We start from the raw sequence: 18,200 nt of genomic DNA, 5'->3' as shown, positions 1-18,200 counted from the left end.
TTCTTCTTCTTCTTCTCCATTTTTCGGGTTTCGTCGAAGAGTCGGATGCAGCTCTTAGGTCGGTGGATGAAGCAGAGTTACGGGGACAGAGGAATGACGAGGACACCCAGTCTGGGGAAGCAGAGGAGCAGGAAGATGGCGTGTTGCCTGGCTTTGAGAGGGCTGACTTGGGAGAGGCGGGGAGAACTGGCGATCTGGGCCAGGCTGCATTAGAAGATGGCGCTGGAGGGTCAGGAGAGGCTGACGAGACCGGAGATTCTGATGAGGCTGCGGCCGACGAGGCTCGGGATGCGGAGGTAACAGAAAATCTTACTGGTGACTCAGGATTCATCCAAGAGACCAAGGAGGAAGGTGGGTCATTAGACGAAGCGCAGTCAACGGTGCAGATGGACGATATGGAGCACCTTCAGATGTCAGGCTCCGACGCGAGTGGGAAGGAGGATTCCGAGGTTGCATCTGAAGACGGCTCCGGAGGTTCAGGAGAGGCTGGTCAGGCGGAAGATTCTGACGAGGGAGAGGCGACCGAGAACCTTGACCCGGGATTCATTCAGAAAACAAAGAAGGAAGGCGTGGCATCAGAGGAAACGGATTCACCGGTACAGACAGACGAGAACGGAATGTCTCAGACCGCGGGCTCCGGTGCGGGTGGGAAAGATGATTCCGGCGAGTATGACACCCGTAGTTCAGATCTGCGGACAGAGAACACATCCAAGAAGGCCAACGGTGCACGCGAGAACCCTGACGAAGAGCATAAGCAGCGACTGGGTGATGCCTTCGTTCCGAGCTTCACGGAAGTGGAAGAGGCAGCCTCACATCACGAGCCAGAGGAGCCGGGAACATTGATAGAACACGGCTTGGCAGCTGAGCTTCAGTGTCATCAGGCTGTTCAGGCCATGGTAGTTGTAGATGGAGGAAGCAGCAAGACTCTACCGGTGTTGTACACCTTTGTGACTCAGTCCTGCCCGGACAAAGGTCGTAAGGTTTTGGAGGGAACTATCAAGTATGTCGCGGAAGGCGAAAAGTCTGCTGGTGTTCGAGACATTCTGGAAACCTTTTTGGACCGGACGGTTGGCCATGGCTGGGAATCTCGCAGATAATATCCTGTTCGTCTTATGAAGCAGTTCCCCGTACTGCAAGAGCTGGTGGATTCCATGGTACAGAAGCTAATGCACGATATTATTGACCTCTTGAATAACAGTCTCGATGAGGAAACGAAATTGAGTGCTAAAGTTCTTGGAGTTCCGGTGTTGTTTTACAGCACGGCTGGCGTAAGGGGCTTCCCTTACTGGTTTCGGGATGGCATGTTCCTTGCCATCCGACAGTCTGTCAACGCATATCCGACTGTCTCCGGGTACACCTTTTTCACCGACAATGTGTTAACACGTCCTATATCAGGTGAACAGGAAGGTGTCTACGCTTTTCTGACGGCGAATCATCTTCTTGGATCTTTCGATAAACTGCGGCAGGCAGCAAAATCTGGACCGGTTACAAATCCGCAGAAAATTTTGACTGGCATCGTGGAGGTCGGTGGTGCTTCTATGCAGATCGTCTTCCCAGTTTCGTTGACCTCGCCACCGCCGCCATTTGCAACAGTAGTTCACTTCCAGCAAGAGCAGTATTTACCCTCTTCGTATCCCCGAGTGGATGCTGTCGCGGTCTCGTATATGCAACTTGGCGCTTCCAGCGCGAGTGGTGTATTTCTCAAAGGCCTGTGCGCGAAGCCTGAGTTTCTGAAAGAGGGCGTCTGCCAGAACCCGTGCCTTCGGAAGGCGTTTACACAGAAGTGTTCCGCAGGAGAGGTGACAATCACCAAAGAGGGTCAAGTTCAAGTCAACGAACAGCCGAAGCGTAACCGCCTAAAGCCGGTAGCCACATACTGCGGTAACGCGAACTCGGAGGTCCGGGCCAAGTATTCTGCACGCATGAGTTGTCTGGCTGCGAAGATCAATCCTCGGGATCCCTTGGAGAAGCGTCTGGAGCTGCAGAACTGCAAGTCCATGGTCGGCACGGGAGATTTCGACACGTGCGTAGAGGAAGTAAAAAACATTCTGATCAAGCCAGCGCTCGCCTTGCCAGCGAACCAGGAGGCACAGTCGACTGGTTTCGACACTCCCGGACAGATTTTCGAGTTTATATCTTCTGATGCGCCTCTCGCTATAACAGGGGCTTCGATGGTGTTTCCTATCAAAACGCTGCAGAAGCTTGGTCTCCTACGGAAGGATTTTAAGGGCGATCTTAAATCCCTGCACACAGCTGCGAAGGAGTACTGTAGCGCCCCGGTCTCAGTGGTAAGTCTTGGTGCTGCTTGCAGGGAAGATGAGTTTTCAGTGGACAGCTCACCAGTTGTTAACGTGGTTCGCTTTTTACCCCGGGACGCGACTGGGAAATCGTGTGCACTTTCGATTTCAGTACCGAACCGCGGTGAATCTCACCAGTAGTGGGGCAGCGCTCTAGTTTCTGCACGAGCTTTTGACGGTCACCCTGCTTCACTTTGTCGTACCAACTGGGTGCCTTATCCGGCATGGCTGTGCTTTTTTTGTTCGCGATAAGAGTCGCAGTAACAAAAAAAGGGTGTTCAGAAGCTGTCGAAGATTTTGGTCAGGATCCAAAGTAGAACATGCACTCATGCTGCTGTGCTTTGTTTTCTCAGACCCCTAAATCTGGTATGACGGTGAAGATTGGGACACACGCTCCGATGCCAGTAAACAATTTCACTTACGAGGATTGCCTTAGGTTAGCGACGGCCGCAGCACTGTTGGACGCGGTTTATTCGGGATCTCGTAAACCGAACTCTGTAACGTTTTCCAACACGATAAATGATCCAGAGACAGGAGAAGAGCGAGGAAAAGCTGGGTGGCCTGTAGGTGCCATCTTCAAGCACACCACTCGGAGGAGCGAGTGGAGCAGGCGCGCGTACGAGCTAGGCGCTGCGCACACGCTGCAGAGTCGCTCAACAGCGACCGCAAGTGGTTCTGCAGTCCAACGCTAGAAGTACAGGTTGGAGGGTGGTGTAGTGATACTTGTCCGAATAAAGTTAGGGTCAAAGGGACCTGGTAAAAAAGTGTGTGGAAAGGGACCTGATAAAAAAGTGTGGAAAATTGCAGTTCCGCGTGAGAAAAGCTTTTGCTGCAGTACGGCGTATACTTGCGCATTCTGAGTGGTGGTGGGAAGTCGACACACCTAGATTTGTCACCACCGTTCAGCGTGCAGTTTCCTCTGATAGCCGGTCTTGCTTCAGGATGGCTTGCAGTTGTTCATTCTGGAGGGGTACGCTTTACCCCTTTAGTTTCGTGTCCGAATGTACGTCAGGTTCAAGAATTTGATTATGGAGACTTTTTTTCTGTAAACTGAATGCAGTGTTGAAGGTGTAGAGCGAACTGAAACGGGGTCTCCTAGGACTTTTTTCCGAGGCAGCATACATGGAGTCGTTCTTCGTATGTCGTTCAACCAGGTGAAGATAACGCGTGCGGTGGGGACTGTGAACATCATTAGCTAATCTTTGGGTTTGCCGGTGAAGGAAGGCGTACGGGGCTATCTCCGGGTCTCAGACGAGTTCGGCAGAGGCCTTGGTCTCGCCGGTTTCGCATTTGGTGTGTCCCGTACGCTGTTGCCTTCCGCGGTCGAGCGCTGTTGCAAGCAGCGGCGTAGCGATTATTCATGTTGTTTACTCCGGGAAACTGTACTGTCAGCGGGACTGCTCGCTGTTCGGAGGAACAGTGTAGGAGTACGCTTCAGTCCCTTTGCCCTGAGTTGACTATAGCATCTGGAATAAGCGGCACTGCGTAACCGACAGACTCACTGGAGCTTGGCAGGGCCTCCAACGTCACGCGGAACACAATGAAGTTTGAACCACTAGGTCTATGTGGTTTTTAGAACACCTCAGTCTGCATTGCCAATCTTTGTCAACAACAGTGCTGCTTGTATGCAAGAACACTTCACGACCGCACTCGCAACTTCGTCGATCTTCACAACTTGACGGCAGTCACGCGACCGACGCTAGTGGTACAAAAAGCCGGGTGCAAACCGCGGTCAGTTCACCGGAGTTCGGTCTTGGGGTGATGAGACGATCACCAGTGTTTCACCGCGTAAATCGGGACATCATAAAGCTGTGGGATGTGCTGACGCTGTTACACGTGCGCTTAGCCTCTTGTCTCAGTGTATACTGGAGCTTGCGGGCACACTTGCCCATGCTCGTGCGTAGCAAGTCGCGAAAGAGAACAGTGGCAAAACTCTGGGTATCTGGTAGGAAGACGCAGGAATAGTCAAGTCTTCGCTTTACAGTCCGCACATCACGGTGTACTGACTGCAGGTTCATACGCTTTGCGCCATGACGGTCTGTGCTACCCACCAGAACACCCAGAAACGCCGCAGTACTTCAGCAAAACAGAAAAGAGGCTTGTCTTATTCATTCGCCTTTATACACGGGCCCGTCAACAACTCGAGTCAGTGCCGAAGCAGCAATCATTGACGTTTTGCTTTCTTGCCAGCTGTGACTGCTCTTCGCCGGGAAGCAACGGAATGACGGCGCGCGCCGAACAAAGAACTGGGTTCTTTTTTCCGTAATGAAAGACTAGCGGCGGAGAGGGGACGGCAGGCCTGTGTAATCAGCGGTTTCCGCCTGCTAGAACACTCGGGGCCGTTCTCTCCGCCCAGGCAGATGGCCTGTAGGCCTCTAAGCCCGTGGTTTACACCACCCAGGCTCTGCCTGGTTCCATGTCTGCCGATGTGTGCTGAAATGGAATTTGAGTCACCCTGCGACCTTGGGCATTCGAGTTGCTGCACACCTCGAGTACTTCGCCTTCGCCTCCTCAGTTTCGCAAAAATCCGCGACAAGAAAGCATTCCAAAGCCAAAACATTCAAGAGCCAAACGGACAAAACGGGAGATGCTGTTTACGAGGGAGACGGTTCCTAGCACCCCAAAGAATGGACTAGAGCTTGATGTGATGGTCACTACGAACCGGCAATAGCTCTTGATGAGACCTGTTCGTAGAGGGTTTTCATGCATCCGCGCCATCAGTGTACGTGCTTACAGAGTCTTTTCTTTCTCAACAGTCTGAAAGAGGGTCCCCAGCATTTCCTTCATAGATCTCTATACACTTATCTGACTGTCCCTAACATTTCTGTAGAGCACTAACCCTGGGACCATGCCACCGCGCCGGGTCACACACGGCTACCTACACCGAGCTGCGACGATTGTCGCCGTCTGCCTCTTTGCATGCGTGGATATGCTTTTGGCGAGCAGGGTCTGCGCCAAGAATACACCAGATCCACTACGGAGAGTACGCCTGATTCAAAGCTTCTGATCGTACTCCTGGACTCGATATCACCGCATTCCGGGACTCAGAGGAAAAAGCACAGGTCATCTCTTTAGCACCCTTCGGCCGGTGAGAACCCACAGCGTCTTCATTGGGTAACGCACTGAGGCCCGAACTTCCCGGCGAGCCCTGGTCAGTCAGCAGCATGGCTTCGCGTGTTCGCTTGTCTGTAGTTAGAGCACCAGAGACTGCAGCAAGAGCATCAGCCAGCTCCTTATTGACCGCGATGATGCGGTCAGAATCGGCACTCTGGTGACACTCGCCTCCAAGATGCTGACCTCGAGCTTGCGGACTAATACTCGCGGTGCCCCCGACTTTGCTAATCCTGGGGGGTTCCCCTTCATACGGGGATTCACTCACCAATGCAGTACACGTGCCGGGAAACGACACGAAAGGCCCTGCATTCGACCCCCCACCGTTCCCCTCCACTCGACTGTGACTGCTACTCTGGAGTGGGCCATACCCGCCTCTCGACCGCGGCTTCTGCTGTGTTTCAGGCGGGATCTCGGAGCCTTTGCTACCTCTGCAATCTCCTTCCACCGATCCATCACTCTCCCAGATCAACTGCGACGGTACTCGACCCCCGGCGAAACCCGAGTGCGTCACGGGGCAACACAGCGCTTGATCGTCGTCGTCACGTGGCAGCTGAGAGACACCACCCGTATGCGGCCAGGACGGGCCCGCCGTCGCGTGATCGGTATTCTCACGCAGTGTGCTCCCGCCAGGGGCGCCATCAGGAGTGTCACACGCCGAAAGGAAAGGAAACTGATCGGTACCCATTCCACCTTGTGTATGTAGCTGATGCCCGGTGACGAGTCCGCAGTTTCTCGTGAGTGCAGCGCAGAGAGCTGTGGCAGCATCAGCCCCTGCTTCTCGGACAGCCGCTCGCCTTCTCCTAGATTCACTTTCACGTTTCTCTGCCTCCTGACGGGTCGCAATGGCCATGCGCCGCGCTTCGGTCTGGCCAAGCTTTGAAATGGAAAAGTACCGCTTCACTTGGCGTTTTCCCTCATACCAGTTCGCACAGTAAGCATGTTTCCGGTCTGTGTAAAAGACACCAAGAGGCAGGTTCATCGAATAAACAGCCGACGGCGATCCCGTTGCTTTGTTGTCCATTGCGCCTTGTCGGGCCGGCCGTGAACCTGGGGTTGACAGCCCATCAGACTTTCCGCTAAGGCTGCTCGTCATCGCATCAGGGGGCTCGCCCTTCCACCGCATCTGCATCTTCCCCAACGCCTTCGAGCTCCCACCGCGGTGGTGGACTTCCTGAGGCGCTGTCGAATGTGTTCCCGCTTCTCCACACGCCTGGACTTGCTTTTGCAGCTCAACCAACTGCTGTAAGTGCTCCTCGAGCTGCTGGTGATGTCGCTGGCACTGGGATAGATTGTAGTGATCCGCTTGACTCGGCGGTGCGATTTGTGCCTCCCCCTGCCGAGTTTGTTGGAAGTCCTTCACGGCCAGCATACTCCCCCCGCCCGCACTAAACGATTCTGCCGGCGTAGTACCTCCCTCCCCTTCACCGTTTACCACGGCTTCAAACCTCTCAGTAAGGGGTTGCACCATGTTTTCCTGTCCTGCGAGAAGGATGTCGTTCTGCACGCCGTCTCCTGCATGGCTCGGCAAAGAGCCTAGCTTATTAGCAAATATGTCGCAGCTGGCTTGGAGTGTACCTTTTGCCTCCCCAGTCGGATGCCCAGTTAGCTTCGCGATCAAGGACGCATAATCAATCTCACCTCCCATTGATCTATCATTGGCAATCTGTGTCACGATCTGTCCCACTAAAGAACGGTTTTGACCATGTTCGACAAGCTGAGACAGGACAGATTTCACCCCAGAGTGGTCAGCAGGGCACGTCCGCTCATCCCATCCCTGCTGCTGCTGCTCTTCAGTTTGTGTTTTAGGGCCCACTTCTACTCCTGGGGCTGTCGACTCATCCAGCGCATATGACGACGAGCTGCCAAATGGCTGCTCCTCAACCGCAGTCGTCTCTCCATTTGCAATCCGTTTGAACTGCTCTCCCCTCGTACCCGTTCTAGAAGACTCCGTTGAGAGTCGCGAAGTGAGATTCTCCGTGTACGGGGTCGCGCTCCCGGCAGCCGAAGCCGAGTAGGGCAATAGACTCTCTTCTGCACTTCTTTTGCAGACGGGACCCCCTCCATCTAAACTTTCTTCACGAACATCTGGAGGAGGCCTCGTCCCACTAGAAAGGTCTGTGAAAGCATCGTTAGTATCGGCTGCTGCTGGCCTCTTGTTTCTAGCTCTTGCCAAACGCTGGTCGTTGATCCTTGGCCTTCTCTCTCTCTGTCTCACGGCAATTGCAGCAGCTGCGATTGCCGCGGCTGCTTCTGCTGCCGAAGTCCGGCGAGGGAAGCCGCTACCGCCCCTGGTGGGTCCGCCAGTTACATCAACGCTCGGGCTTGCTAGAGCGGCGGCACCGATGACCTCTCTGCTGGCACGTAAGCGGTGCTCGTACGCCATGCGTACACCGATCGCTAAAGCCTTTGCTTGATGAAAGCCGTACGTGTCGATTTTGAAGCGCTTTTTGATCTGCCGCCGGTCCTCATAGAATGAGCCAATCCACGAGAGCTGGGTCTTGTCGAAATAAACTCCCCGCATGGGCCGCCGTATGTCATGCAGATCACCTGCTGCAGGAAGCACCATGTTCTCGCAAGCAGCACTTGGCTCGAGATCTTCCGACCGCGGCCCCCCTCCTTCTGTTACCACACCTGACATCTTCTCATCCACACAGCTGCTGCTCGCTGCCTCTTTGGTGGACGGTCCCGCTCCCGCCTGTACGGCTCGCCTACTAGTACCTAACGCTGACTGTGGTTCGCCGGTTGTAGAGCGAACGGCTTGTCCCGTCTCTTTTCCAGGCAGAGGGAACTCGGCAACTTCGCCTTGACAGCGTAGTGAACTTAACCTCGTTTGCTGCGATGTAAACCCAAGTTCACTCGTGTGTGTATGAGGGACATCGAAATCAATGTCTTCTGCGTCGTGATCCGCCGCCTCCTGACGTTCTACAGAGGAACTCACATGCGTCTGGGTGGGAGCACCGACGGGACGCGAGCCATTCATTTGACTCCCTCCTACTACTGTACTGCGATGTCCCCTGCCCTGTTGTCCATCCACGTGAAGACTTCCCCCTTTACAGCGAGCTGCGTTCTCACGAAGCCAGGCAGCACTGCTACCTGAGCTAGGCGTCTCAACTCCAAGTCTAGAGATCTGCGCAAGTGAGTCTTTGCTCGTATGCGACAAAGCAGCCTTGCGGGCTCTCTCACCCCTGTCGCCCGCATGGTCTGTAACCCTGGCCCTTTGGTTTCCTGCCCAGCCATCAAAAGAAGCAGACCCTCGGTCTCTGCCGTTCACAGTATCCAGTCCTCGGCACCTAACGTCGGCATCCCGTAGCGTAGAAACAGCCAATGACTCCGCGTTCTCAGCTTGTCCGAAGACACCAGCCCCACTCCGGAGATACGACCGATCAGGTGGAAATCTGAAGACAGCATCGTCTCCGGATGCTAATCGGTCATCTGTCATCTCCGCGTCAGGCATTGTTTGGCCACCTGCAGTAGCAGCAAAGAAAAGTTCTTCGCCCAAACCTCCGGGTCGATCCTCTGGCCTTCTGTGCATGTCACGGGTGTCACCAGTTGAACGCCGTGAACTCTGGAGATGGTCACGACCACGAGCACTAACACTATCTGCCGGTTCCTTCCTGGAACGAAGTAATCCGTCTCCTTGTAGACGCGAACCACCCGGCGGTCCATCTGCCTCACGCGGGTTACACTGGCTCTCAAAGACAAAACAGTCCGGAGGAGACGATGGGAGTTGAAAGAAGGACGAATCGACATCAGGAGAGGGGTGGCTCCTAGACGGGTTGTATGAATCTCCAAACCAATCGTGATCCCTCTCGTCACCTCCCGTCGTCGGACCCTCGAAGTCGAAGCTCGCAGGTAACGTTGTAGAATACAGGGGAGCGAAGAAAACACTTCCACCACCAGCTCCAAGCTCTTCCATGTCATGAGGAGTAGCACTTCCGGTATTGGCATCCGTCAGTTGTTCCGTGGTGTCTCTCTGTAACCCGGCAGACTGAGATGGTGGAGCAAGGGAGCCGTGAGCTTGTGAAAGTGATTTCTCCTCATGATGCAGAGTGTGAGGCTCTTCTTTATGCCTACACCCTCCCCGAGGCGCTCCAAAATCACCGCATTGGGACGAGGAGGAGTTTAGTCTCTGTGTCAGCTCACAAAGGTACCTGGCGGGACCTGGAGAGCTTCTTCTTGCTTCATGAGAGCGATCGGCTTTGCAAACAAGGCGGCAACCAACATCATTGTGTCCTTGTTTGCTCTCACCTGCGCGAGCCGTTGGCAGAAGGAAAGACGGTCCTACCTGATCGAACCGGAGAAGAAGTTCAGCATCTGTTGAGGTCACCCCCTTTGAGCCATACAGATTCTCTAGGCTTTTCAAGGCTTGATGTATATTGGGAATAGCTATCATTACAGAAGCTGAGATAGCAAACCCAGCTGCCTGTTTGACAAGCGGCGAGGCCGTTTCACAGCAAAGGCTGCGACCACTATCACACGATAGACTATTGCCTCCATGTCCACCTTCATTCGGACGCGAAGAACCTGGACTCAGACCATCTCCACACACTTTTCTTTCATCATTAGCATCTAAGCCTGTGTCTGTCTTTCGAGAAAGCTGTCGGCTTTCGTCTCCTCGTTGATCAGTGAGCACTGCATTACTACACAATGTGTTCTCATAACTCCTCTTCACGAAGGACCTATTTGATCTCTGACCCTCCAAAAGCACTCTCAATCGCGTCTCCGCTTCATTGATGAGCTCCGGACTGTCAACACACCCGAGGACAAGCAGATCTGCGAATGTCAGAATATAATTCACCATGCATGCAGATAAGCCTCTAACAACCTCCTCTTCCGCAGCAAGAGTGTCTTCTCCATTCCAGAAGCTATGTCCTATATGACTTTCCTCCGGGATATCCTTTCCTGTCATCAGAAGCGAAGGTCTTTCTCGTGCTAATAGACCTTCTTGTTTCACTCCTTGGAGATCTTCTTTGACATTCTTTCTCACTGTTAAGACGCTCTTCGAATCTACCGGTCTCACGTCTCCAAATGTTTCCTTATAGACTTCTCGTTCTGTAACCGGTTCCTTCACCATTGCTTCGTTCGTGTGATGGCGACTAGAGAAGAAGGACTTCCTCGAACTCTCTTCTCCTAGTGCTGCTACTACATTGCCCCCTTCAGTACATGCAAAGGGAGAAAGCTGATCTGCCGACAGAAGCGTCACGTGAGCACGGAAAAGCTGCTCCATGTGCAAGCCGAAATCTAGAGAAGATAAGACTCCAGACTCTTTTTTCTCCTCCTTTTCTGAAGACCTCGTCGTCTCCATATACTGTTGTAAGAACTGAAGAAGAGACAGAAGGTGCTGTTTCAAGTGGAGAGCCATAAGTCCGGCCCTCCTCCTTTCTCTCAAGAACCCAGCAAGGCCTTCCCGAACGATCTCACCAGGACAACAAGCAGTCTTCTCTTTGATATCACCTGGTAAGCTCTCACTGTCGTTCTGACGAGCAGATGGCCCTCCTGCGGAGGTCAGCGTCTTCCCCTTCGAACAATCTTCCGTTAGCTTCTTAGTCTTCTCTCTCTCCCAGTTCTCCTCACAAACGACTGACCGGCTTTCTCCGTCAGGTAACTGCTGCGACGGCCGTGACGACGTTGGGGGGAAAGAAAGAAATGAAGAAGACGACGACACGCTTGTCTCTCCCTTTTGGCCCCCCTGTGCTGACGTAAATTCATTCACTGCGTTTGTTGCTGGTTGCTGACTTACCAGCTTCATTCTACCATCCTTGTGCCCCTGAGATGGGACAACCGAATCTTGCTTAGAACAACACAACGAGAAAGCATCTGTAATGACTTTCGCTACGAGTTGTCGCTCTTCGTCAACGCGAGCTGCGAAGATGTACCGTACAAAGTCTCGAACCAAAGGACGCATCCTGGGTAATCGACTGGAACTTGCGTCATGACCGCTGCATTGCTTGGATTTGATGACACCAGAGACAAGTGCTAGAGAAACAGAGGGGGACATTACCTCTCCTCTTGATGAGAGGGAAGACGCTGTTGTATCTGCTTCTGTCCCAACCCCCTCGACATCTTCCGTCTCAGAATGACCCGCCTTCTTGTACACGCCTTGATCTTCACGCTTCTCATAAAGCTCACCTAGATTCGTACACGTCACCACGACTGCACCGCTAGGAGCCGTCGTGCCAGTAGGCATAGTCGTGGTCTGCGGTTTGGGCTCCTTCAAGATTCGGCTACTGCTAATCATACTAGTTTCACTGCATACTGAGGAAGGAGAAGATGAATGAGAAGATAAAATGCTATTTGAGGGGGGTACATCCGATGAGAGGAGGAAGTTTACACTAGAGCCATTGTTACTATTGTGACAAGAATCATATGGATAGGATGAGGGAAATACATTGTCTTTACGATGGAGGGACTCCAGAACATCTCGCGATATCATGTTGAGGCCGCAAGGCGCCAGTTTCCTCTCGTCGCTCGAAGAAGCACAAGAAGTGGCGACGGCAGATGAACTGCAAACACGGAGAGAAGAATAAGGGCCACTGACACCGCAAGTTTTCTTTGTGGCCTCATCGGAGTGAGAGAAAAACAACCCTGGCTCTCCTCTATCATCTTCTCCATCTATATCATCGTGAGGAGTCGTTGTATCTGTCACACCTGAGCTATCGGAGTTCCTTGAACTCCCACATGCTGTCTTTACCACCATCATGCCTGCCCCCCCCTCGGCCTCACTCCCACCACCGCTGCTAGCACCTTCTCCTTCTTTCCCTTCCTCAACATCTTGGCTCTCTAATCCACGAGAACTGTAGGCCTTGGCGTCTTGTTCTCCCTCCTCTCGCTGCGTTCCCCTTGAACTGACTGCATCACAGTTCATGAGTTCTTGTTCTATCCCTCTTTTCCTACTGCCCGGTCTGTGTAAGCCATCACTTTCAGGACTCCTCCTTCTCTCGACAGGTAACACCAACATCGTGCTCATACTACTGCTGCTACTTCGCCTCCTACGACCGATGAGATCATTCAGCTCTTCCTCGCCTCCCCCTCTGTCTTTACCATTCTTACTGTCCCCTCTCTCATCCACATTCAGCTCGCTCTTTGCATGCTCCTCCCCTTCACAGCAACTACTACTACTTTCCTGGCAATCGCCACCCCCCCCCCAATACACCTCCACTCCTTTACTCCGGCTGCTTGTCCCGTCATCCTTCCTCTGTCTCTTTCTACGTTTCTCCAATCCTTCGTCTTTGTCCTCACCTTCCCACGGCTCATGTGTGATATCCGGGCGTCTCTTCTTCTCATTTTCGAAACGATGAAGAGAATGGCTACTATCCTCTTCTTCCTCTTCTTTGATCTTGTCACAAGGGACCACCACCTCTACCTCCCCCTTTGTATCTGCTTCACATTCCCTCGCCTTTGTTTGTGTGCTCTCATCTCTTAACGCACTCTCTTCTGCTTCTTCGTGTACGCCACTCGATCTATCCTTCATAGCCTGAACAAATGCACCTAGTGCTAAAGCCTTGTTACCGGCAGTAAGACACGAAGGGGAATAGGACTTTCCTTCTCCTCTACTATTCCCTACACCCAACGAGAGGGTAGGCGTCCTTGGAGTTGTTGGTAAGAGAGGAAGAAGATCCTCGGCGACTTCCTTTGGGAGACTATCGCGACAAAGAGGCATGAGACCGAAGGAGAAGCGTTCATGCTCTCTGTGTTTAGTCATATGTAAAGATAGACGTAAAGGAGCACGAGGAGGATGGGGATCATCAGATTCTCTTTGCTTGTTCGTCGTGACACTGTCATGCGTACCAGCAGCATTCCATTCTTGGCTTGTCGAGATTTCTCCTTCTCCTCCAGATCCTTCTTCTTTTATGCTGCCAATCATGAAACCGTCCTCGTCTTTCCTCCGACTCATTTCGTCACTCTGTTTCTTCTTACATGGGGGTGAGTCTCCTGAACCTCCCTCACAGTGAACCCCAGCTGGCTCCTGTGGCGGACAACTTCTCCTCCCATGGTTAGAAGACTCTCCATCATCATAGGGTTCTCTCTCTCCTTCCTCATGAATCTTTTTTTGCCTATCTTCTCTTCCTTTACATCCTACCTTGACAACGACCCCCCTTCCCACCTCCCCCCCCCCTAGTGCTTGCTGCGGGGTTCCACAGTCGACGTCTCCCATTCCAGCCACACACTCACAGGCCTGCGTAACACCAACCACATACATACATTCATCCATGTGCATATCTATATATATTACATTCACTCTTCATGGATGCCATAGATCCAAGAAAAAACCATGTGGGTCTATCGTTTGAAAACAGCTTATACGCCTCAGTATCGCTGACCCCAAAGAAGAAAATGGAATCGGAAATGAAGGGATATTTTTATGTGTGCATGCATGCATATACCCCACACATACGTCTATACACGCATACAGGCTCAGGGCCTACGAGCGATATAAGGGAATCGAAGACCCTGAGAGAGAATACAGGGCAACACGGGGTCTGAGCACACATAGATGAATTACAGATAGATAAATAGATAGATTAAAGATAAATAGATAGATAGATGAAAAGGAGACATATGAAAGCTACAGAAATTGAAGATAGACGTGAAAGATTGACATGCAAAGGATAGATAGCTTATCAGTAGACAGCCAGATAGATGCAGATAGGTGGTCTGTATTCCACATGTCTGTTCCCTTTTTTCTCTTGGATAGTGACAAAAGAGAGAAGAGACGGCCTTGCATCTTGTCTTAACACTCGCACACTCCCTCCTGCCCTTACCCCCGTCTTATGAGAAGAATCGATCGATGGTGTCAGAACCAGATCCCCCTCTTGCGTCGTGTTCTCGATGGAGCTTTTCTTCGATGATCAAGATGGCTGAATGAAACCTCCAGCTAGACGGCAGCTTGTACATGGATGGACCTTCTCACTGTCTATCACCCCATGAAAACAGGTCCCCAGATTTCAACAAAGAAAGCCGTCAACACCGTGTCAGGTCTCTCTGAATTGTATAGAGAATCCCTAGTTGATTTGGGATCTTCTCTAGGTGAATGACGATGAGAAAGAAGGGACAAGGTCTAAACACACTTCTAAATGACTTTGATCATGATCTGCTTAGAAGTGCTTGACTTGAAGGCAGGGGAAAAGACATTGAAAAGACATCATACCAAAGGAACAAACGAGACCGGAAAACTAAAGAAACAGAGACAGAAAACGAAGCTTTCCATTACTACTGATTGACGAATGAGTGGTAGATCAACAAAACGAATGTATTTCTTTCTTTCATTCTTCACTGTATGGTTCCTGGTGAGACATCCATAATAAGAAATGGATCTAGTTATCTATCTCTCTGGCCCAAAGAGAAAGCGTAGGAGGTTCTCCTATCTCTCTCTGGGCTGTTCATACATCAACAAGCTGATACCTTTCTATACAAAACAAGCTGCGACACTGCGATGTTATTCATACAACAGAAGAGACTTCGTCGTTACGTTTCTGGCTTTCTTCTAGCGACATCATTGGCGGAAGCTACTAGCCCCTCCTCTGCTTCTCTCTGTATGTATGTATGTAGTTATCCATACCAAGCATCACGAAGATGATGAGCTACTGCGAGCCGTACAGCCAAATAAACAAAAACAACGGCGAAGGCGACGAAACTTAGCTTCGGCTACAAAATCCGGTGAAGGAAGCAAAGGAGATGTGTATGTGTATACAATCTGACCAAGTGTTATAAAAAGCTCTCACGCAAAAGAAAGCCAGGGCAATCACTAATTATATCGAGATAATGAGGTGGCGGATAAACCAACCGACCACTACTCGCTGACAACATTCTAGTCTACTGAATTGACTGTGTGAGTCCGAAAACAAAAGAAGCCCACAAAAGGGGGGGAAAAAAAGGCTTGAAAACAAAAAGCCAAAGAAGCCCAATGAAATAAACAAGTGAAAAGAAGAAGCAAGAAGAATTCATGAATTCCTCTTCTTCCTTATGATGGCGAAACTCATAGTCCTCTTCTTCTTAGGCAGCAGGAAAGATGCTCGATCCTTCGTATTGAGGGAGGCCTCACTTCAAGGCCTCCTGTTAGGTGGGTTCTTTCTTCGGGTCTTGGTAGCTCTAAGGAGCCAACGACGCTACGTAAGAAAAACTAGACAAAGAAAGCTGAAGAGGACCTGATGGAAAAAACTAATGAAGAAATTGCGTTCTAACTCTGAACAAAAAGAAGAAGTCTTCGCGTAAAGAAAAACATCGTGAAGAGAGAGAGATACCATCATCCTCATCGGAAGCGGAGAAGCCCCCAGCACACAAGCGTTCAACGTTGGTTGCTTGCTTGGTTCGTAAGTGTTCTAAGGCGGCGGCTTTTGTGAAACAGGAGGACCCCCGACCCCCGCCCTTCTGTACGAACACGCTGTCAAATCAAGATGAAGAAGCTCTCTCACAAACCTTGTATGGCGAAGTATCGACGAGGGCGATGAGGAACTCACTCACACACCGGCAACCTCCTCCCCGCGCATCCCACGAGACCCGTTCCCGACGGCGGTCCCCCCACGGTTGCTGCTTAGTCGTACAAGGGTTGTGATGTGATGGCTAGATTATGGAAACAGCTACACTCGACATTAGGGGAAAAAAACGCAGCGAAACGCTTTCTTTTTATCGTCGAACATCACTCACCAATATACAAAATGGAGAAACTCCGAACTCAATTTAAAACACGCCAAGGAAAACCCCTCAGAAAGCTAAGGGGCTACGCCAATTACTAACTACACCACTGCACTACAACGGCTGGCTCGCTCCTGACAACAACATCGGTCGAGAACCACCCGCCGGAACGTTCCCGTAAAACCATCCCCCCCCCCNNGTGTGGATACACGTAAGAAAGACCGACGTCCCCCAGTTAGCCGAGCTCTCTGCCCGGTCAGGGTTTCGACAGGAGAGGAAAGGCGGAAGGAAAGGACGTGAAGTCTGTGCACGAGGGAGAAAACTGATGGAAGGCGCCGAAGTCTTGAAGGCGAGGAGAAAAGGAACGGAATGGGTGGGTTCGAGGTGATGGATAGATAGGGCGATGCGAATGCGCAGAGGGTGAAAAAAGAGAAAAACGGGCGATTCAACAAAAAAGAAAAGATGACAAGACAATTTTTCTCAATCGAGTATAGAAGATTTCTCTCTTTGGAAACTGTAGGAAACAGAGCAGAAGAACATTGCCATCGAAGAAACAAGATGCCCTCGGTGCCCCGGCTTATCCCTAGGCTCTGTCTCACAGGTAAAGACGAAGGGAAGACAAGTCAGTCAGGGATGAGAAGAAAACAAGCTACGCCGGCCCTGGCGTGAGCTCCGGCGTCGCCCCCTTTCCTCGGGTTATGGCGACGGACAAGGCTCGCACCGGCCAGTAGAAAGCCCACGACCTGGCGAAGGCAGCCTAAAGCGGCCCGACTCTTTTCTGTGCTACTCTTTCTAGACAGCGTAAGCTGCCCTGTTCTCTCCCGCAGAAAGGGTCCCCACGGGGTACACAACGAAACTTGGAGACGTACAGAACCACACGCGGCGGCTTCAGCTAGGGGTTAGACAACTCTGCCGACACAAGAGAGTACATAATCGAGCCTGTCGCCCATAGGACAGCTCTCAGTAAGAGGAAACAGGAGAAAAACGGAGACACGCGGAGGACGACCACGACACAGATACACATCGGGGTTCAACGGATGATCTCGTCACCTGTACCCGTCCAGTGTGTCAAGGTTTTTTTCACATGTTTCCCTTCCTGGGAAACAGCGGGGACAGACTCCTGTCAAAATTCCTTGAAAACGGCAGAAAGAACTGACGATTGGTTAGTGGTCTTGTCAAGATACAGCACACGTATCTCAAACTCGGTACGGGCCTTGATCCGTTTCTCTGTGAGCGGTTGGAAGACGCAGCCAGAACTCAAGTGAAGGAATCCACCGGGACACCTCTTTGGTCCCGAGGTCCCTTTCTTCTGTCCGGAGAAATAAAGTTGGCTCTCTCAATTTTCTTGTGTGCAACACCGTTCTCCCCCGGCTCCTGCAGTTTGCAGTAAGGGGCGGCCAGGATGGGACTGCTCTCGACAGAGGAGACGTAACGGTGGCAACCGGGGGGGGAGCAGTTGTCGGAGGACCACTGCACAGAAAAGCGGGTTGTAGTGAACAAGAGGACAAAAAGGCGACACAAGAGCAAAGTAGGATAAGAAAAGTACCAACCAAAAGCTGTCCTCAAAGAAAAACTTGACTCCCGATGTGAGCACCGGCAGTCCTGTTCGGAAAGTACCTTCCTTTTGCTAATGGCCTTCGTACGGTGAGGGACAGATCACCGGGGGCACAGGCAACCGTGCGTCCACATGACCATCTCGATACTCGGTTACAGTGTGCACGAGAGATCGATCTTCGAAGAGGAGCCATCTAGAGAGATGGAAAGAAGTCAAAAAGAAGGGAGAACCCGTACAACAGTGGGAGAAAAAAGGGAACGATGAGATAAGAATGAATGCCCTTTGCCCCGAGGGGGGGACTGTTGGGCCTTGTTCCCTTACTCCTCTACCTAAAGTGCGCCGGCCGCACGGGATCCTTCCGTTTACCACTCTCATCAGGAGTGGTCGCCGCGGCCAAAGGGGGAAGTAAGCCCCGTTTGTGAGATCTTCTGGCCGCTCACAGGAAAAAAGGGCACAAAGAAGGGAAGAAGTGAATAAAGAGAGGGCTAAACCCATAAAGATAGAAAGAAAACCTAGAAAAAAGATTTCCGTACTACTCCTTGGTAAGGTTGGATGGATCATTAATGGGATCTCGACGACGCTTCTTGCGTTGATCCCCCCGC

General features: G+C 51.8%; 2 protein-coding genes across 2 annotated transcripts in view; one reads left to right on the top strand and one right to left on the bottom strand.

Moving 5' to 3' along the window:
- CSUI_001132 (gda1 cd39 (nucleoside phosphatase) family protein) overlaps positions 1-2,989 on the top strand; it is a gene marked incomplete at its 3' end in the record, with an annotated part of 5,063 nt that extends 2,074 nt beyond the window's left edge. Inside the window, exons 2-4 of the mRNA XM_068061338.1 lie at positions 40-1,067; positions 1,122-2,288; positions 2,651-2,989. Coding sequence (XP_067926685.1) covers positions 387-1,067; positions 1,122-2,288; positions 2,651-2,989 — 2,187 coding nt within the window. The 5' untranslated portion in view covers positions 40-386. The remainder of the gene's footprint in view (positions 1-39; positions 1,068-1,121; positions 2,289-2,650) is intronic.
- Positions 2,990-14,173: 11,184 nt separating this feature from the next.
- CSUI_001131 (uncharacterized protein) lies at positions 14,174-18,138 on the bottom strand. Its single transcript, XM_068061337.1, has one exon. The coding sequence runs from the start codon at positions 18,091-18,093 to the stop codon at positions 17,671-17,673; it is 423 nt and encodes a 140-aa protein (XP_067926684.1). The 5' UTR covers positions 18,094-18,138; the 3' UTR covers positions 14,174-17,670.
- Between the last annotated feature and the right edge of the window lie 62 nt (positions 18,139-18,200).

This window comes from Cystoisospora suis, assembly GCF_002600585.1.
Source record: "Cystoisospora suis strain Wien I chromosome Unknown contig_443, whole genome shotgun sequence".
In the NCBI taxonomy this organism is placed as follows: Eukaryota; Apicomplexa; class Conoidasida; order Eucoccidiorida; family Sarcocystidae; genus Cystoisospora; species Cystoisospora suis.
The sequence above is the reverse complement of the archived record's forward strand: the minus strand, read 5'-3'. Positions and strand labels throughout refer to the sequence as shown.